This window comes from Plecotus auritus, assembly GCF_963455305.1.
Source record: "Plecotus auritus genome assembly, chromosome: 7".
NCBI classification, from domain to species: Eukaryota; Metazoa; Chordata; class Mammalia; order Chiroptera; family Vespertilionidae; genus Plecotus; species Plecotus auritus.
This window is the reverse complement of record NC_137774.1, coordinates 55700791-55721658: the sequence shown is the minus strand read 5'-3', so window position 1 is coordinate 55721658 and position 20868 is coordinate 55700791. Positions and strand designations below refer to the sequence as shown.

General features: G+C 55.1%; 1 protein-coding gene across 8 annotated transcripts in view; it reads left to right on the top strand.

Annotated features, from left to right (window-relative positions):
• Positions 1–20868, top strand: part of MPRIP (myosin phosphatase Rho interacting protein) — a 188624-nt gene that overhangs the window by 102434 nt on the left and 65322 nt on the right. For 3 of the 8 annotated variants that reach the window (XM_080682845.1, XM_080682846.1, XM_080682843.1), the window contains exons 5-11: positions 3799–3883; positions 9525–9735; positions 10866–11025; positions 15331–15472; positions 16236–16349; positions 17909–17965; positions 19170–19238. In XM_080682845.1, coding sequence (XP_080538971.1) covers positions 3799–3883; positions 9525–9735; positions 10866–11025; positions 15331–15472; positions 16236–16349; positions 17909–17965; positions 19170–19238 — 838 coding nt within the window. Of the gene's footprint in view, positions 1–3798; positions 3884–9524; positions 9736–10865; positions 11380–15330; positions 15473–16235; positions 16350–17908; positions 17966–19169; positions 19239–20868 lie in introns of all 8 variants that reach the window. The other 5 variants (XM_080682840.1, XM_080682841.1, XM_080682839.1 and 2 more) reach the window with 4 other exon arrangements.

Here is a 20868-nt window from a genome sequence, read left to right as displayed (position 1 = left end):
TGTCAGACACTTGGCATAGGTCAGGGGTCCTTGGCTCTGTCCTGAGCCACTCTCCCTTGGTCACTTCTGTCTGTGTATATGGGGCTTGCCATCTCCATGCAGCTTGGGTAGCCAAGGTAAATTGGGATCCCAGACCCAACTCTCATATGGTGGGGGGAATGCCCACACCAGCAAACAATTCCTGGACACCAGCACAGTGTCCAAGAGTTCACGTCTCTTCTGACACCTCTGCCTATGGATAGATAGCATCAGATTCCACAGGGTGAGGGCTCAGTCCCACAAGACTGCCCTCCACCCACCACACTCCCACCACTGGCTATGCATGGAGGGTCCCACAACCCCTCCTTGTGTTCAGTCCATTTGCTAGAATGGCTCACGAATTCAGGAAAAGTGGTGGACTCACTAAATTATACTTATTACCAAGGATAGTAAAGGATCCACACCAACAGCCAGATGAAGAGATGTGTAGGCGAGGTCTCAAACAAAAGAGTTTCTGTCCTCATGGAGCTTGGGACCCACATGGCAGCGTGGAACACGTTCTGGCTCCCAGCCAGCAAGCTCTCTGAACCCTGTCCTTTCAGGTTTATGAAGACTATTACATAGGCCTGTTCTAGTTATTGATTCAACATCCAGCCCCTCCCCCCTCCGCAAAGGTCAGGGTGTGAGACTGAAAGTTCCAACTTGCTAATCATGTGGCTGGTTCTCCTGACAACCAGACCCATCCATAGGCGCTTCCCAAAGTCGCCTCACTAACAACACAAGATACCTTTATAGCCCTTTCACTTAGGAAATTCCACGGGTTTTGAGAGGGGTGAGCTAGCCATTATGGACATAAACCAAATACACATGAGAAATCTGTTTTCGTCATCTGAGTGACCAAATATATATTTGTTATAAATCACAGTGATGCACAAGGTCATTATGCCCTCAGGGTCCCCAGTGTAGCCATTTGTACGCCATAAGCATCTATAGAAGCAAGCGGCGGACCTTTTTCAATTAAATTCAAAATATTGTGGCAGTTAACTGGGTAGACTGGTCAGTCCTAAGGGCAAGGGGCTTGGGAGGTGGCTAAGTGGCATACCCAGAGCCAAAATAACTCATGTGACTGCTTTGCCCCTTCTGGTCATAGGCCTTGACCTCTCCTTCTTGTCCAATGGGCAGGGCTCTCTCCAAGGCAGCCTACCCCAGCCCCTGCAGTCCCTCTTGACTCTGGGCAGCACCTTCATCTTTCCCACCCACTGGGGGACACTCAGGTCTCCTTTAGAGTCAGGTGGGCGTGTGCCTGGAAATGGACTTTGGCACCCAGCTTCTCTCCCTTCTCTGCCTCTCTCCTTCCAGATGGACCCTCTTCCCTTGGCTTCCTCTCTGGCCTCCTGGGTCCTGCCACCTATCACGGCTCCTTTGCTGAGTAACTTCATCTGTGGGCTTGGGGCCTTACAATTGGTCTAAGCGCTTGGGTCCCTAAAAAGGTGCAGACACTTCCTTCTGGCTGGTGAGGGGAGCCGATGGCCCTTCAGCTCTTTCCTGGTCTCCTCTGAGATGGGGCCTCCTGAACACCTGAGGCAGCAGGTCTTGCCTGGGCTGGATAGAGGGTGGTTGTTCTTTCCCAGTTTCCTCATGCTGGGAGGGACTTCTAGGATGTTTGAGGCACTGGTTCACACAGCTCTTTTAGGGGTGGGATTTATTTAGGTGGGAATGGGCAAGGTGGGGAGAGGTAGGGTTAGGGTGTTAGGGTTCCAGTTCCTCTGTGCCCTCCATCTGGGCTGCGTCAGGACTGTCTCTTCTAACCTGTCTCTGCCTTCAAAGTTGGGGACCACCTATGTCCCTGGTGCCCATATCCACCACTAATCCCATGTCCACATTAACCTGTCGCTTCTCTTCCCTGGATATATTTTAACATTCATAACCTATCTGGTTAATGTTAGACACATTAGCCTACTGGGCTTCCCTGAGAAATCTGAGCGCAAAGAACATATCTCATCATTTGTTTCAGGGCCAGGTATCTATCAACCTCTAGTCATAGCACCACCAACCGGGGACTGAGGTGCCTGGTGACCCTGGCCACCCTCACTTCGTGTTCACCTGAGTGAGTCTCTGCCTCGTTCAGGTTGGCAGGAGCTGCAGGCACTCCGCTTAGTCAGCAATGCAACCACAGTGCCCACCTTCTCTTCTCTCAGGCCCTGTCCTGCAAGGCTCACATTTGCCCAGCTCCATGGTGTTGCCAGTTGACAGCAGCTGGGCCAGTGAGCAGGGGCTCAGCGCACCCCAAAGGGCCTGCACTTCCCTGCCATGTTCCCTGCACTACACTCAGTGTTTCTGAGCAGCCTCTCCTCCCTCCTAGGTTCAGCTGTAAGAGGGCCTTAGAGTTGCCCCAAAGAGCTTTCAGCACCTGGGCAGCCTAGAAACCCCACAAGCATGTTAGCTGCTCAGGTTACCCGAGTGAGGCCCTTTGAGAGTCTGCCTATCTGCTGGCTTTGCAGATACAACGGTGGCCTCCTTTCTTGCTTTGGAGCTCACAGAAAAGTGACCTGCAGGGCCTGTGCCTCAGGCTCGAGGGCACAGGCAAGTGTGGATTCTCTCAACAAATCAGCCTGCTCTGGGCTAAGTTGGGGTGAGGCGAGTCCCTCAGCTCAGATGCTGTGATTCCTCACACCCAAGCCCAAGCCCACTCTCCTGGCAGCAGCACACCTCCCACAAGGCCACTGACTTGACCAGCCTCCCTGCACCCCAAATTAAAGAAGTACCTCTGAGTGCTGAGACACCAGCCTTCCCACTGCCCCAGGCTTGGGGTGCTGGTTGTCACAGCAGCCTCCAGCCAGGTGCTGCCAGTGCAGACTTTGCCTCCACAAGCCGGCCCTTGTCACAGGCTGCTAGCGACTTAACATGGACCCTAGTGTTCTGGGAGGAAGTGGACCAGTTTCCTCTGGTGCCATCCCCGCCAGTTCTCCTCCTGACCTCTGCTCCTCCTGCCCCCCTTCCTCCAACCCTCCCAAATGTTGCAAAGCTCCAATGAGGCAAGCCGTGGTCATATCATGGCCTAATCTAGGCCCTGGTTTCAAAGATAATGGCTGAAGCTTAGAGGGCTGGGAGCCATGCAAGGTTGTGGTTAGAGGGTAGATCTAAGCCCTCTGTTCTTCCTACGCTCCCCTGCTACCTTTCTTGATGCTGGTCCAGAGTGGACTTTTTAGCGTGTGGGCCCTGCTGTGGGTCCCTTGGCAGCCCTGCCAGGCTTCACCAAAGCCGAGGGGCCCAACACCCTCACTGGATAGGTGGGACCAGAAGTGAGTGAATGGTCCGGGAGGTCAGTGACCTGATGTGGGGAACTTTGGTTGCAAGACTCCTTGTTTCCTGCTTTGAGAACCGTGAGCGGCCCCCAGTCGTAACAAATATGGTCGCTAACCAAATCCATTCTAGAGGGCAGTCATAGAGCCAAGTCTAAGCACTGAAGGGAGGGGAGTGATGGAAACAGTGACGTGCCCTGCACTCTGAGGCCAGTGGTCAGGCCTGCCGCTCTGCCACGGTGGTGCTCACGTCCTCCCTGGGCCACCTGCGCCATGGCCGTTGCAGGGTCAGCACCTGAGCCTGGTCCTCGCAGTCTGTGCTTGTCCTTGGCTGCACTGCTGGCACTCTCTGCCCCGGCAGTGGCAGGCTCTGACCTGGCTGGTGCCTGACCCTGTTCAGGTGCTCGGAGGCCTGGCCACTGAGTGAAGCATGGGACCTGCTTGGACCCCTCGACAAGGCAGGGTCCTAATCTCCGAGAACAGTGGTCTGACCTGCTCTCTTCTCTTTTCTCCCCAGATGGCTAGAGATGCTCATGGTCTATCCCAGGACCAACAAGCAGAACCAGAAGAAGAAGCGGAAAGTGGAGCCTCCCACGCCACAGGTAGGCAATGGGTTTGCCAGGTGGCTTTTCCCCAGCAGAGCTGGGGAGCAGAAAGAGCACCTGGGAAGTGAGAGGGCTTCGGGACCCAGTGAGGGGGTGGAGGAAGGAGTCAGGTCAGGGTTAAGGCGGTCATCAGCCCAGCCTGTCTCCCTCCTTCCTTCTGATGACTCGGGGCCCCTCTCTGAGCCATAGGTAGGACCCACTACAGGGACAGGGCGGCTTGCTTGTGTGCTCGGGGTTTCCCCAGGAGTTTCCAGCCAGGAGGCAGGTGCTGAGGAACAGCAGCACAGCAAGCCCCTTCTCCTGGCTGTCCTGCCTGCTGCTGGGAACAGAGAGCATACTGGGAGGGGCTGCTTGCCGCACAACATTCCTCACGGCCTCAGCTCAATTCCACTTTCCACAGAGAGAGGACCCTGAAGACCTCAGGCTGGGAACGGGGGCTGGGCAGGGAGGTCCTGAAGTGTCCTGGCCAAGAGAGGGGCTCTCAGGGGACCTTACTCCTGCTCTGGGCTTTGACCATAAATGGAAAAAACTGAAGCTAGCCCTGATTTTTGTGCCACTGCCTCACTCCCATGTGACCAGAGTGGGAGGGGCTGGGGTGTCTCACCAGTTCCAGTCCTTCCGTGTAGAGGTCACTTTCCTCCTCCTTCCTTCCCATCTACAGGGGCTCAGAGTACCAGAAGGCGTTTTGCAACTCCATGCCATGCTCCACACTCTTGGGGCCCTGGTGTAGCAAATTAACATTCCTGAGCCTCTGTGAATGGATTTGCAAATGGGCCTGTTGAAATCTAGTTAGACTAGTATTGTGACCATGAAAGGAAGTACTGGGCCCATTTTAGGTGTTCAGTAAATGTTCTTCTTTTCCTCTCTGCTCCAAACTTGACCATTACCAAGTGCTCTTGCCTTACCTGATTAAGCCTTACAGTGACCCTGAGAGTGGGCAGGATGGCTAATGGGATCCCTTGGCATCTAGCAAGGCTCAGATCCTGGCAGAGAGCCAGCCCATGGCAGAACCAGGCTACCTCTGAGGTGTTAGTAGTCCTCATTGTCTGCTCTCTGCTTCACCGAGTGACAGAAGTCAGCCTGGGCAGGACCAGGAGGTGTGTGCTGGCCTGGGTCCCTTTCTCCTCCCTAATCCCCACACCTGGTGGGTTCCCCTGAACATGCATGACCTGGCTTCCTGCTGATGGAGCGCACTGGGGCCTGCCTTCCATTCATCCTCCCCAAGGAGTCCCAGGCCAGCATCCCCTAGAAGTAATGTCCCTGGCAAGAAATTGGCAAGATGCCATCAGAGTCATTCCTGGACTGAAAATGGAGCTTCCTGCTGGGGAATAGCAGATATACATGCAAATCCCCCAACACTGCCTGGGTTGAGAGAAAAAAATCCCAGACAGAGTAAGTGTCTAGGCTCTGAGCATTTCCAAGGTAAGCTGCCATCTCCAAATAAGGCACTTACGTGTGCAAAAGACACTAAGCCCAGCCCTGGGAATTCGGTTGTGTTCTCGTTCCCTAGCTGTTTCTCGGCCCTCCCCCAATGTTATCTCATCACCCCAAGTACTGCCAAGCTTCACCTTTTCAGTTGGTAGCAGGAGCCATGTGATCAGAGCGTGGGGAAGTTACCCACTTTCCTGAGGATCTCTTAGAGCCTGGGGCGCCTGGGGTCCAGTCTTCTCACTCAGCCCCTCTTGAGCCCTGGCAGAAGCCAAGTGGGATGATTTCTTCCTTCTGCCACTTGCCTACCAGAGCATCACATTTGAGGCCACTGGTTTCTGGAAGCTGTGAACTTTCATCAGGGGCCAGACCCTATAGGCAGTCCCCTGGGGTGATGTGGGGCCTCTCCAGAGGAGAGTTGGGGGATCTCTGGGCAGGTTTTTCCTCCACAGCCTGATGCTGAAGGTATTCTAGTGACCCAGATGGGACTGTGGGGAAAGCCTAAGCCATTAGGGCCTCATAGAGACAAGGATCCAGGGGCCTGGCTTCTCTGTGGTCCAGGATAGTTTCGGGTCAAACCAGCGGAGAGCTGGAAACATTGCTCCGCTGCACCCTGCCCTCTGGCCACTGAGGCAGGAGCCCAAGGCTCCCCTCAAGAAGAGGGTCTCAGGCAATTGGGAATTGGGGCCATGGAGTGTAGGCACTGAGGGGTTTGCTGAGAATATCAGAAGGAGAGAGGGGGAGAGGCCCAAGGCGGGCCCTAAGGGAGGATGAGGATTAGGCTGCAAGAAGGGCACATATCTCTCAGCCAGGGCCCAGGGCAAGAAAAGGAACAGGCTTGCCCTGACCAGAGCCTTCGAAGCCTGTGGCCTAATAGGCATGGGCTCCCAGGAACTGCTTCTTACTCGGGCCCTGTTCACTCCAAGAGGACTTTTTGTGGTGCCAAGATACCTAGAGAAGGGACAGTCATCTACTCTGGGTATGACCAGGGCAGGAAGAATGGAGATTTTCTGCCCTCACCCCAAGTCCCAGAGTTGTGAGGCCAGGGGACACATCTCCCAGCCCAGTGTGCAGGCGGGGGGCTCACTTTGTCAAGTGAAGCTTTGGGAGCCTGATCCTTCAACTCCCCAGCCCCCAGGCTCTTGGTCTTTGCTCCTGCCTTCCAAGACCATAATGAAACGTTCCAAAAGGAACGTCCCTCTTGGTCTAGCACCATGGTCGGCAAACTGCGGCTCTTTGGCCCCTTGAGTGTGGCTCTTCCACAAAATACCACGGTCTGGGTGAGTCTATTTTGAAGAAGTGGCGTTAGAAGAAGTTTAAGTTTAAAAAATTTGGCTCTCAAAAGAAATTTTAATCGTTGTACTGTTGATATTTGGCTCTGTTGACTAATGAGTTTGCTGACCACTGGTCTAGCACTCCAGCCCATCCAGGGCCACACATGTGAGTTGCCTCCTCTGCTTCTTAGGCATCTTGTTTTCTACTTGGGAGCCTGCTCCTATGCCCTGCCCCATCAAGAACCCTTCCTCCTGCTCGCTCTCCATGCCCAGGAAGTGGAGAGAAAGGCTTTCTATGAAACCGCCTCCAAAGAGGAGACTTCCCAGCTGTGTGGAGACAGAGGCCCTGGCCGGGCCTGCCTTCCTCCCTGCTAGGGAAACCTCTGAGCAGCCAGGTACACAGCACAGACTGTTCTAGTGCTGGCGTCCTGCGCACTGCAGCTGTCTAGCCACACAGGGACCAGCACCTGGAAAACTAGTGCTTCCACTCCTGCCTCTTGTCCTGGCAGCCAGGTCAGCGTGAGCCCAGCGCCCTATGCCACAGTGGTGACAGTGCGGGGAGCAGAGGTTGGTGCCATGCAGCCCTGGCCTGGCTTGTGCATGGTCTTAACTCTCTGAAGAAGAAAAGCAACTTCTCCCGAATCCAGGCTTCCCCACTGTCCACCCTCTCCTGGAAGGCAGCATGGCTTTATGCCTGCTGCACCTGCCCTCTGTCCCTGCTCACTCTGCACAGAGGCAGGAGAAGGCACCGCTGCCGCTGCTGAAGGAGGGAGAGGGCTCCTCCGTGTGGGCCCAGAGAGCCCCCAGAAGCGGGAGCTCGGGCAGGGAGCGCAGCTGCCACCAGCGCTGCGCAAGTTGGGAGGCCCAGGCCAGGAGGCGGGTCTATAGCTGCTTAGTGCTGGGAAATGCATGTTCCCCAAGTTCCCGGACACGGCCCCTCATATCTCAGGCCTGGAATTTTCTCTGTCTCTTGGGGATTCCTGCCACTCCATCCCCTCCCCAGTGCTAGGGTCACGACCCCAAGCATCAAAGGACTGCCTGCGTGTCACAGGCACTTCATCCACAGGATGGGGCTGGGGGCACAGTCACCTGTTCCTTACCGTTTGGCCCTTTTTGGCAGCCTCTCCCTGCCCTGGGCTAGCACCCCTCCATAGAGGGGGCGATTCGCCAAGGAGGGTCTTCCCCTCACCGCACCCAGCTTTGTGGGAGGAATTCAGCTCCACCCAAGCCCCTCAGCACTGGCGTCTCCTTTAGAGAAGCTGGGCTGTGGGGCATGAAGTGAGGGCAGTGTGCTGGCTCAGGGGACAGAGCCCTGGAGTCACGTCTCCTTAGGTCAGTGGAACCCTCAGGAACTGTCAGAAACCATTCCTCTTCCGAGAAGTACCCTTCTTTTGAAGGAGTCAGAAATCTTGGGAATCTCCAGCCTAGGAATTGGGTCTGCTGGTAGTTTTGACGCAATGGGAGGTCGTGTGTGTCCTGGGTCTGTGGGAAAAGCCATCCTGCCTTTCTCCTTCCTGTGAGGCATGGTACCTAGGCCTCTCGGTGGGGCCTCCAGGATACCCATCCAAGGCACCTGCCCCTAATCCTGGACCTTTTTCCTGCTCCTACAGCTCCTGGAACCTCACTTTTCCCTTACTGGCTGAGCAAGCCTCCTCTCCCTCCCCTGTGAGGGGGTTGGAGTGGACTGGATGTGGCGGTGCCGAGCCAGAACCCAGCACATAGTCAACACAAGTAGCTGTGGGTAAATGACCACTGGTGGTTTCCTGTGTTTGCATGTGCACACATACAGCCGGTGGCAGCCATCTGTAACCCTCACAAGAGCCCCAAGTCAAAGATGGGTTAAAGTAGGTTTTTAAGCATAAGGCTTGGCCACCAGGACAGGAGTGGGAGAGTGGCCATTTGTACTTTATTGCTCATGTTTGGGGGAGATAGTTAAGATATACCTCACTTTTGATAGGGCCCAAAGCCATCTAACCCTTCAGCAGCTGGCACCCAGGACCATGGGCTGGGCAGGGGCTTGGCCAGGATGTGAACTGGCACTGCAGGGTGCCACCCTGGTTTCAGCTCCACCCTTGTCTCAGCTCTGGTTTGCAGTGTTGAGTGAAGGTTCTCTGTGTGCTCCATGTGTCAGCTCCCCCGCACACCCCCTAGTCTGGGCTCTGGGTTGTAGCCTGGAAGTTACCTGTGGGCTCTGGAACGGACCCTTGTGTCTAACGCATCCTGTGCACATGCTTCCCTACAGAGCAGCACCACTCCCGACGTGGGAGCGATGGGGTGAGACTATTCCCATCTGGACTGCAGGTTCCCATCAAACTTGTAGGGGGACCCGGGCAGGTGTGAGCAGGTTTACGTTTGCATCTAATGACTTCTTCCTTTAAATGGTATCCCAGGTTCATTTTAGCGTCCTAGGATCAAAAAGAAGAGGGTAGGTGAGGCCCTGGTGTGGATGCTGTGTGAACACATGCTTTTCATTCACCAGTGGGCCCATCTCAATGGTGTGTTCTTTCCTCACCTCGTCTCAGCTCCCCTCACTCATACCCTGAGCACCTAGAAGTCTGGGAATGACAGACTCTGAACCAGTCACTTGGGGTCTGGTCTTTAATGCCTGGTCCGCTGCTCTGGGCTCTGTCTGGTTTTGTGGGCAGGGAGAACTTGCATGTGTTTGGTGTTGAGAATATGAACAGAAACCTTAAGCCTTTGCTCCATGCGTTTGCCAACCCTGACCTGAGGCCTAGGTCGCCGAGCACTTGGGAGAAAAGGCCTTATCGCCATCCAGAAGGAGCTTCTCCCCCAATCAAGACACCTCTCTTTTGTGAGCCTTTCCTTTTGGGAATTCTGGGCCTCTGACATTGTATCGTTGGTCTAGATGTCCCCTTAGCCAGACACCCAGGCCCCCAGGCCCTCTGCACTAGCTCGGCTGTGTGCTCTCTCCCCAGGAGCCAGGGCCAGCCAAGATGGCTGTCACCAGCAGCAGCAGCATCCCCAGCGCCGAGAAAGTCCCCACCACCAAGTCTACACTCTGGCAGGAAGAAATGAGGGCCAAGGACCAGCCAGAGGAGAGCAGCCTGAGTCCAGCTCAGAGTCCCAGCCAGAGCCAGCCTCCTGCTACCAGCACCCTGAGGGAACCTGGGCTGGAGGGTGAAGATGGTAAGTGGTGGCCAGGTTGGCGCAAGTGCCCGCCTGTCCTGGTGCCCTCCTCACAGTGCTGAAAGGCCTCTGTCCCTACAGCGGTGGCCCTGGGTGCTCCCTCGGGGGCCTGCTCAGTTCAGCCATGAGTCCCATGCTTCAGGCTCTCTCACCTCCTGTGTCCATCAGCCCTAGCAGAGCCTGGCCTGGTGTGGGACTGGGAGCCCTGGGCTCCAGCCTTGCCTTTGACCGTCCAGCTTGTGAGGCCTGTCTGTAAAGGAGGACAGCACATGCTACACTAACCCAGGGTGGGTGTTGGGAGAGTCAGAATGCTCTGTGAGGAGGCCTGTTTCCTGCCCCTTGTGGCTGCTTTGTCTTCATGGCAAGTTAACCCCAGAAGTCCACTGTGTCCCTAAGAGCAGCAGCAGTGAGGGCTGTCTTCTCCTCCTTACCATCCCCATGCTGCCAGGACCCGGGAAAGCAGGGGAGAGGGCGCTGGGGAGGAAGCTGTTGGCCTCCCCATGGTTTCTCCACTTAACACTTGGCCTGAGCAAAGCAGGGCAGCGGCCTCTGCCTCCTTGTCCAAGCCCTGGACGGCTCTGTAAGACGCAGGCTGGCTCTTCCTGTTTGTGCTGTGTCTAGATCAATAAAGACAAGTGAGCAGTTGGGACTGACCCGGCTCTGAGTAGAAGTTGCCTCCATTCTCATTTGGTAGCACACACCCAGTCTGTCTAAAATTCCTTCACTCCTCTGGTTTCTGTACAAGCCTTTTGTCCCTTCCCTCCCCAAATATACTAGTATACTAAAAGACTAAATGGCTAGTTGGTTCCTCCTTGATATTTGCTAAGAAGTAGTTGTTGGTGGGACATCTTTTTGGAGGGCAGGGGGAAGGGTCCTGCTCTTCCAGTCAAGCTCCCAGGCTGGAAGGGGAGAGCCTCCCTGGTCGTCTGCCAAGAGGTAGCCATGTAGGGAGAGGACAAGGCACAGCGGGAAGGAGATGTATCCCCGCCGCCTGCCTTGAGGAACCACATGGGCCTTTGGAGGTGAAAGCAGAGAGGCCCTTGTTTTGATCTGTGTGGGCTTGGAGAAAACATCCTCAGAAACCAAGCGTGGCAGCAAGCTGAGTGTGTCTCCTACCCCCTCGCTTCCAGAGGAGAGCGCCATGAGCAGCGACCGCATGGACTGTGGCCGCAAAGTCCGGGTGGAGAGTGGCTACTTCTCCCTGGAGAAGACCAAGCAGGACTTGAAGGCCGAGGAGCATCCACTGCCCCAGCCGGTCTCCCCTCCCAGCCCCAGCACCCCCAACAACAGGTACAGTGGCCCTGGACCACCCTCCCAGGAGCTTGGTCATCCCTTTCCTTCTCCAGGTTCTCAACCCTTGTGTCGAATGGTCTGCAGCAGCTCCCTCGGCTCTCTGGATGTGGCCAGCCAGCCTCCTGCTCATGTGGACTCCAGCAGCCCGGGGGGGCGGGGAGCAGAGAGACTGGGGTGCACCTTTGCCTTTAAAGCCAGCAGGCAGTATGCCGCCCTGGCCGACGTCCCTAAGGCCATCAGGATCAGCCACCGAGAAGCCTTCCAGGTGGAGAGAAGGCGGTTGGAGCGTAGGACTCGGGCCCGGAGCCCTGGCAGGGAAGAGGTGGCCCGTCTGTTTGGCTACGAGCGGAGGTAAGAAGGGAATTGGAGGGCTGAATGCATGTGCACACACAGGCACACAGATCCCCCCCACACACACACACACGTACACGTCTCTCCTGCACACTCTCACATTTTCTCTTACACATGTCCTCACACAGTCTCACACACTCACATACTGTTACGCACTCTTATGCACTCTTCTCACACAGTTTTTTACACATTTCCTCTCCCTCCCCGCCTCCCCTCCGCATACTCACCCCTGTTTCCTGAGCCTTGCTTAGGAAGCACACTCAGAGCATGTGGGGAGCCTTCCCCTCCTGACCCTGCACTCTGGTTCCAGAACTCAGCTCCTGGGGGTTAGAATGTAGGATCTCTGGGTACCCAGAGGCTTAGGCCAGGAGCCAGCTGCTCCCCATGAGTGCTGCTTAGCCTGGGACCTTGAGGGCCTCTGGGAGGGTCCTCAGCTGCCAGGCCTTATGTGGCTGGATCTTTTCCTTCCTGGCCCAATTCTGGTCTCTAAAGAGACAGCGAAGGCAGGAAGACCGCAGAGGTGCAGGTGGTAGCAGGAACTCTCCTTGCCATTCCCAGGTCCAGGTGTGGAAGAAGGGCAGGGAAGGTGGCCATGCCCACGGGTGGGGTGGCAGCATAGTTCTTCCCTGAAGCGCTTACTTGATTCCATCTCTGAGGCCACACTCCTGTCTGCACCAGAGCGCCCGAGTGCCCCTCCCATATAAGAGCTTCCACCCTACGTCTGTAAGGAGGAGCCTTCCTCTCTCTGTTTGCCCAACAACAGGGTTCTCGCCCAAATCACTGTTAGGATGCTGGGGCTCACAGACCCTCTAAACCATTTGAAAGTCTGTGAAAAAAAACACGTTTCCCAGTGGGAAAAAAAATCCATAGTTTTCATTAGGTTCCCAAAGAAGTTCATTTTCCAGAAAAGTTCCAAAAGTGTTCACAGTGTCCTTACTATTCCACTAAAGCCTAAGTAAGGCTCAGAGTTGAGGTATGCTGTGGCGACAGGCCAGGGTGGCAGTGGGCTCCCATAGGGGCTGGACCGGAATAGGGTGCCTTCTCTTGTGCTCCCTTCTCTTTTTAACACCTCTGCACTCTCCACATGTCCCAGGTAGAAAGAACCTGTGCACCTGTGGGTTAACCTCCAGAATAAAGAAAAGACACAAGACACCCACAGTGGTTGGTCTTGAAAGAGAAGAAAACGGAATATTTCTAATTCCAAGAGACAGTTGGCTGGCTTCCTGTTTCATTAGTAGCCCCATGAGGTGCCTGTGCCAGCATCCCAGTGTGTAGATGCAGAGAGAGGGGCTCAGAAGCAGGGTGACTCCCCTGGGAACAGCTGGAGCAGTAGACACATACCCGCTGGATCCTTAGCTGGGAAGGCCCTGCTCCCATGGCATGACCGGGGCTGTCCTTTAAGCAGTTAAGGAAATGTATAACTGAAGGGACTTGTCAGGGTTTTAGGAGGCCAACTGCCAGGGTGGGAGCGGCTCCGCACTGGCCTGCGGGTGGCTGCGAGTTGGGAAGGCGATCGTGGGGCAGCCATGCTCTGGTTTAGTGGCAGACCAAAGAATTAACATTAGCTCACCTGCTTGGCTTTGAACTCATTCTGATCTATAGGCCTGGGGTTGGCAGCATCTCTGGGGCTTTGCATGCTCTTTGCTACCATGGGTTTTTACCTGGTGTTGGCACCCCTGGGACCCAACCGGCTCTGCACCCTAATACTGTAACCACTTTCTTACTGGCCCTGTGATGGCATCTGACTGGCTGCTGTCACTTCCCCAGGCCTGCTCTCTGGTCCTGTGTGGCTGACCTGTGCTTGGTTGATTCCTGTCCCTGGTAGAGTAGAGTAGAACCCCCACATTGGCAGTGGTCAGCCACAGCTACCCAGCGTGGCAACTGAGCCAGGCCTGCCAGAGGCCAAGTTGGAGGGTGATGAATTGGTTTCCTGAAAAGTTACGGCCCTGAAGCAGTCCTCTGGGCTATCAGCTCTGCTCTTCAGACTTGCTCCCAAGCCTTTAAAACATTTCTTGGATGGTGAGTTGCTGCTGAGCGAGCGTGGGGAGGTCATGGCGCTTGCTGAACTGTTGGTGACTCACACAGGACCAGCTCCATGCGGTCCTGCACCCTGGGCTGAGTGCGGTCCTACTCCTGCTCCCTGGGCTGAGAGCCCAGAGAGGTTGACAGAGGTGCAGCGCCCCCTTCCTGTGCTGTCAGCCAGTGCAGGGCGGAGTTGTGGTCATGTAGGCAGCACTTCTAGGGACCCAAGTTAAAAACTTCCCAGTGTGCAAAGTAAATACGGCTGACTTCACAGAGCCTTTCCCTGTGGTGAGGCTGCAGACAGGGCCTCTCTCCTCGTCTCTCATGGACTCCTCCTCCTGCAGCCCTGGCGGTTCTGCAGCAGGCAGTCTCATGGACTCGGCCAGGCGCTGCTCCTGGGGCCTCCCTGGGGCTTCCTGGGCCTTGGCCTCAGTGGATGGGGCTCTCCTTCAGCAAGTGGTGGCTCTGAGGCCTAGGAGGGGCCTGGAATCTTATCAGACCTCATGGGGTGGTCAGGCATGGGGGAAGCATCACACACCCGACCAGGCGAGCCTTTGCAAGAGCTTCCTATGGTCCTGGGTCCTGCCTCTGCCGTAGCTTCCTGTGCTCAAACGCATGCCCTCTCCCGCTGCTGTCCCTCAGCCTCCTGCACTGCTGCTCCGGCAGGCTGGCCAGGGATAAGTTTTGTGTCTGGAGGAGACTCCACAGAAGCTCAGTGCACTGGGGCTCTCACTCTTCTCGTGGAAGCACAGGGAGGTGCAGAGGGTGCAGGTGCCCCAAGTGCTGCCCTGGTGTTAAGCCTTCCTTGATAAAGAAACCCTAAAATACCATGTTTAATGGAAACCCTCCCTGAAAAAAGCTGGCCTGGGTGAGGGGCGGGGGTCTCAGGTTTTGAGGCTGCTTTCTCTCTTCTTCCCTATGGAGTCAACTTCCATCTCTGGGCTCAGAGGCCCTTCCCTTGGCCTGCCACTTGTCCAGAATGCACACCTTCCCTAAGAGGCACCTCCGGGCACTTGCCTGGGTGTCCCTGTTGGGGGACAGGCCTCTGTCCTATGGCCTGCCAACGTTCATTCCCAGGCCCCTGGTGTGCCCCTCCCTGCCACGCCCATGGGGCAAACTCCCCGTGACTCTGGGAGGAAGGTGGTCTGCCCTCCTCAGTGTCACCTAAGGTTTTTTTTCTTTAATTCTTTGAATAATTTTGATTTACCATTATTTGATTTAAAAAGCAGTCTTTTCTGTTTATTTATTCTCCAGCCTTATTTTCTTTCAGGTCTTGCCCCTCTCCACCTTCTCCTGCTGTGTCGCTGTGTGACGTTACTCGCCCTTCCTCCGCTGCTTCGCTCCCATCTCAGCTCCGTCTCCAGCCATAGATGGCCTGATGATGCCGCCGGCCCTTTCACATGAAATCAACTTGCTTTGTTTTGTTTTAATTTGTTTTTTGATTCTTTTTACTGTTGGCAGAACAATGTTAATTCATGGGCCTTTTTCTTGCTAAATTTTGGACCTTTGGGATGGGGGCTGCATTATGATCTGCTAGGCACTCAGTGAGGGTGGGCGTCCATCCCCTCCACATGGTGACTGCCTTCTGATCATGTCTGCTCAGGAGAGGACACTGCTGACGGGCTGTGTGGTTGCCAAGTGTGTCATCAAAACAGATCATTAGGGACCGCCAGCGTTGGGGCGGGCGCGGGGGCGCGAGCTGATGCCCAACCCTGCACAGCTCCACCCTTTGCAGCGGGGAGAGGGAGCTCAGGGAGGGGTATCAGGGCCAGGTGTACTGTGCCCAGCCTACACCTTGCAGAAGGGGAGGTCCAGGGAAGGCTGGGGTGGGCCAGTGTGAGGGGGTGCCTCTCTGCAACTTGAGACCAAACCCACCTTGTTCTGGGGTGACCCTGTCTCCCCCCAGCAGCCTCCTATCTTCTCTTGCAGGAGGTCTCAGGTCATTGAGAAATTTGAAGCCTTGGACATTGAGAAGGCAGAGCACATGGAAACCAACTTGTCAGCTGGGCACTCACCATCAAGCGACACGCGCCAGGGCCGTAGTGAGAAGAGGGCATTCCCCAGGAAGCGGGTGAGCTCTGGATGGGACACGTGGCCCCACCCTCTCTGAGGCCCCACACACACCCTGACACACTTCTGCTGGGCTTCCCATTCTCTGTTCGCAGTCGTTTGCTTGGGTCTCTCATCTCCTTCTCCAATTAGTGACCTTCTTAAAGAAGAGCCTGCCTTCTGCTCTTCCTATCAGAACTTGTCCATCTCAGCTGGAGGCCGCTCTACGGCCTTGAAGTCCCTGGTGGGACCAGAGCCTCTCTTCCTCTCTGCGGCGGCCCGGCCACGAGGCCGGACACCTCTTGTCTCTCTTTCAAGTGGCAGCCACAGCCCTCCTTTCTCCACTCCACAGGGTGGACTGCTCCCAGTCCTCCTGAGCTGTCCACCGCCTTGTGGCCTTGGCGTGTCTGATCTTCATCCTCCTCCTCAGATTTTCTCTGGGCCCCTGAGGTGACCTGTTGCTCTGCTTGCAGCCATGTAACTCAGGGCTCTTCCTTCTGTGACCCCAAGAAGCAGGGGTGGGCGGGACCAAGGACTGATGGTGACTGGTGTGTCTAGAAGACAAGGCTGCTCCACCAGCCTGGGCATCTCAGATCCCACTGCCGGAAGCAAAGCAGAAGGCGCTAGATGGAGTCTGCACGCAGGCTCCTGTCCTCTGCCTGCAAAAGCCGCCTCACTTGGGAACAAGGTCCCTACAGTCCTGACCCTTCCACAGCTCTGGCAGCCGGACTCCCTGCTTCCTGCCCGAGTTGACAGTACTGACTGGCGGCTACTCTCTGCCACAGGACCTCCCCAGTGAAGCCCCCACAGCTCCTCTCCCAGACGCCTCAGCCTCCCCCCTGTCTCCACACCGAAGAGCCAAGTCACTGGACAGGAGGTCCATGGAGTCCTCACTGACGGTGAGCCCAGGCACCCAAGCACCAAGGCCTGGAGGTGCTGCTCCTGCTGCTTCTGTCACTTGAGGTCACTGTCTGCTTCTGTCTGTACATCTGTGCTGGAGCCCCTCTCTGCATGGGCCTTCTGTGATGGGAACAGCTGCTGTTTCTTTCCCTTTCCTGGGCTTTGTTGACACCCTGAGCTCTGAGGTCCCGTGGAGGTGGCTACCTGGCCAAGGCAGCAGAATCCTGATTGCAAGGGATCGGGGCCAAAGCAAAGAACCCCTGTTCTTCTTATTTGGGGTGTTTGTTCCTATGACATTTTGGAGACTGAAGCCTCTCTGGCTGGGGTTTCCCCACAGAGGGAGAGTAGGCCCTTGCTCAGGTCGGTTGAGCTGAACAATGAGGGTGCAGGTAGGGAGTGGTCAAAGGGAGTCCAGGTGGCACCATCACTCCCACCAGCAGCAACAGGCCTGAGGCCCTGGGGGTGGCCTAGGGCTCCTCTCGGCCTTTGTCCTTTGCCTCCTGAGGAGCCCAGGGCTGGTGCCGCCGCTTCCCCACCAGGGTGTGGAGCCACCAGCCTGATTGGCATGAAACTTTGACGCAAGGACAGGAGGTTTCTTACCTGAGGAAGTTTTATTTTTCCTTGAGTTCTGAGTTTTGCTCCAGGGTTTGGAATAGAGACTCCCAGAACAGATGTTGTTGTTCACTGTCCTGCCACTGCACAACTCTTTGACTTCTCCCAGTCCCTGGAATACAGGAAGACGCCACAGCCTGTTTCTGCTCAAGATGGTGGTAGAAAAGCAGAAAGTATGTAGGGTGAGAGGAAGGCTGATTCGTGTCCCTCTGAGGTAGCAGCTGTACGGGGTTCTAGACGTAACACACAAGCAGGGGCCAGGTGAGCTGCAGGGGATCCCAACGGGGGTGTGGACAGCACAGGGGCAGGAGTGACCAGCAGGGATAGCTCTTTGTTCCAGCCCCACTGGTGGTCCTGCACCCCCTGCTTCATTGTGTGTTGTCCTAGTTTTGCTCCTTGTAAGGAAATGGAGACTCAACTTCATCCTGGTACAGATAAGTGGCCTGAGGGTCTTGGCACGGTAGCTGCTGCATCTGGCTGAAAACCAGCAGTGGCCTTCTGCTCTCTCTCTCTCTCTCTCTCTCTCAGTCTTCTGTGACTTCTGCAGAACTTCTGAATTCTCCTTCTAGCTGCCACTGCAGACCTTCCCCTTCACATAACGTGCTCAGTGGCTCTCGGACTGGGCCAATCTTCTGTGCCTCCCAGGAAGACAGAGCAAGGGCCTGTCTCAGAGCACCAGGCAGCCCCACTGTCAGGGCAAGAGGTGGGCTCTCCTTCATAGTAGCCTGCCCATCCTGGAATCTTGCTCCTCACAGCTGTGCTTGCCTGTGGGCAGCAGGCAGCACCCACCAGGCAAGGGGGGCCATGCAGGCTTATCTGGTAAGCGAAGAAACCCCTTTTCCTGGTGTCCATTAGATCTAGACAGAAATGTGTGCTCTGTCAGTCACCCTTTGCCCATGACTGAGATGCCAGTGTTTCCTCTGAATTGTTCTTTTTCTTTTCTCAGCCTGACCTGCTGAATTTCAAGAAAGGCTGGCTGACCAAGCAGTACGAGGATGGCCAGGTTCGTATGCAGAGCTGCTGTGGTTTCTGAGAGGCTGGGAGCAGTTGCAGGGCCGAGCTGGCCTTACCCTGGCTGGTCTGTGAGCACTGGCTCCGCCTCCACCTCTGGCAGATCTCCATCTCCTCTGAAAAGTGGAGGGTCACAGCCCCATTGCTACAGTGGGATGGACTTCTGGAGAGGGGCCAGCAGGCCTGCCTGCTGCCAGGGTGTGAATTGCTCTCCTGTGCCCAGCAGTGATCTTGGCCTTAGGCTGTGGGGACATCCATCCTCCAGCACTAGCTCCCCACTTGCTGTTCTTCCCTGAAAGTTCCCTGGGAGACCAAGCTTCCCAGGAACAGGGAAAACCTCTGGTTGTAGGGTTGGCTTGTGTTTGCATACAAGGCAGACAAGGAGACAGCGGCTGAAGGCAGCAAGACTCTGTCAGAGATGCCAGCTCAGCCGCAGTCCTGGGAGAGCCATGTAGTACATTCTTCCCATCAGATTCAGGCAGGAAGAGCCACTTACCACTGGACCTGCCAGCCCTACCTTGACCCTGGTTGGGGCTAGAAGGCCAGACTCCAAGGAGGCATGAGGAGCAGCCTGCTAGGTCACACCAGGAAGCCTTAGAACCTTGCCCGCCCACGTTCTCCCCTTGCTACCTGAGTGGCTGTGCCAAAACGTCCTGTCAGTCCTCTCGGCCTTGCCCGAGACTCATTTCCCTCTCTGCTCCCCACAGTGACAGCGTGGGAATCTGGCTGTTTGGTTTGCACTGCTGGCTGCAGTGGGCACACCCCCTGGGTAACCAGCCAGTGGCTATGGCTCCCAGGTGCCTCCTTAGAAGGAAAATGCTGATTTCACAGCCACCTTTCAGCTCTAAGGGCCCAGCCCCATGACTGCAACCTCTGGAGCTGAGATTGAGGACTGCGAAGCGCTGTTCACTAGCCACACCTCTGGGTTACGGAGAGCCCATTGCCTGTGGCCCACCCCAGCTCCCCCTCCTACCCTATCATTGGGGAGCCAGGGCTTCGCAAGTGCCCGGAAATCCTGTGTGCATGGCTGCCTGGGCCTGAGTGAATCCTCTGTGTGTATGTCTGCGGCTTGTGGCAGGGCCACCTGCCCTCTGCTTTACACCTGCTCAGAGAGGTGCTCTAGGACTCTGGCACAGACCCCTTGGAGCAGGAAGTGCTGTATAGTAGCTGAGTCTGCCTTTTCCCTTCCATTTTAGTGGAAGAAACACTGGTTTGTCCTTGCTGATCAAAGCCTGAGATACTACAGGGATTCGGTGGCTGAAGAGGTGAGTGTCTTGGCTTTGCTCCCATTGGGGAGACAGCGGAAGGGGTTCAGGTGACATCTGGGAGCCCAAGGCTTCTGGGCTGAACCCCCCTCTGACTGTGGACGGGTGTCTGCATTGCCTCTTGGCTTTCCCAGTCCAGACCTGGTGGGAAGTCTGAGTGCAGTGCAGCCAGCTCTGATGTGCTCACCACTGGCTCCTGCCTGGCAGGCAGAGCGGGGAGGGCGGGGGAGGGTCTCCTGAGGCGCTGCTCTAGGCACCTGGGCATAGTGGGTTTGAGCAACTTCTTTGAAAAACAAAGATGTCTTACTTTAAAACTCAAGATGAGCAGTTTTGTTTTTTCTACAAAAAGAGTTTGTGGTAAAGTGACTCTTTTGAAGACTGAACTAAAACATCTTGTTCTTTCTCCTCTGGATGAGCATAGAACGTGGTAGGTGGACGTGGTTGGCCCAGTCGACAGTCCTGATTCCACAGTCAAAGGACCACCAGAGGAGCTCTTTTTCCTCACCTACAAAAATCCTTTATTTTTTTTTTAGCAATTTAGCAAATGTGTTTCTAACCTTCCCCTGTAGTTCCACTCCAGGAATCCTTCAGATATATTCCCACATGTAGTAAAAGATCTATGTCCAAGGTTAGTCATTCAGTACTTTTCTAATAACAGGAAACTGAAAAGAACCTAAATGTCTATCATTAGGGGCTGGTATTTACATGCCCTAAACCTAAAAACCTAAGTTTTTAACGGAGTGCAGTGGAAAGATAATGGTGATACAGGGTAGGTGTAGACTAGTGTGGGTGTGCCTAATATCAGGAGATCCGGAAGCACATGGAAGTGCCTAACTACACACTGTGTGTGTCTGCCATTTGGATAAACTGGCAGTTCTCAGAGTGTGGGCTACAGACCCCTGGAGACACTTTAGGGGGCTGGGGTACTCAAAACTATTGTTATAAAACTAAGATGCTGTTTGCTTTTTTTCATTGTATTCATATTTACACTGGTGCCAACGCAGTGGCGGGTGAAACTGTTGGTGTCTCAGCGCAGTCATAGGCTGCAGCTGCAGATGGTCAGCGGTCATGCATTCTTCACTACCACACTCAACAGTTAAAGAAAGTTACTAATGGCCCTGGCCAGTGTGCTCACTGGTTAGAGTGCTGGCCCTCACACCAAAGGGTCATGGGTTTGATTCCTAGTCAAGAGAATGTGCATGGGTTGCATGGTCAGGGCTCATGCAATGTTTCTCTCTCGCTCTCTCTCTCGCTCTCTTTTTCCCCCCTCCACCTCCTCCTCCCTTCCACTCTCTAAAAATCAATGGAAAAAATATCCTCAGCCCTGACTGGTTTGGCTCAGTGGATAGAGCGTTGGCCTATGGACTCAAGGGTCCCAGGTTCAATTCCGGTCAAGGGCATGTACCTTGGTTGCGGGCACATACCCAGTGGGGAGTGTGCAGGAGGCAACTGATCGATGTTTCTCTCTCATCAATGTTTCTAACTCTCTATCCCTCTCCCTTCCTCTCTGTAAGAAATCAATAAAATATATTTTAAAAAATATATATCCTCAGGTGAGGATTAACAAAAAGAAAAAGAAAGTTACTAATTGTATTAAGTCGTAATCATTGAAGAGCGATCTTTTTAATAT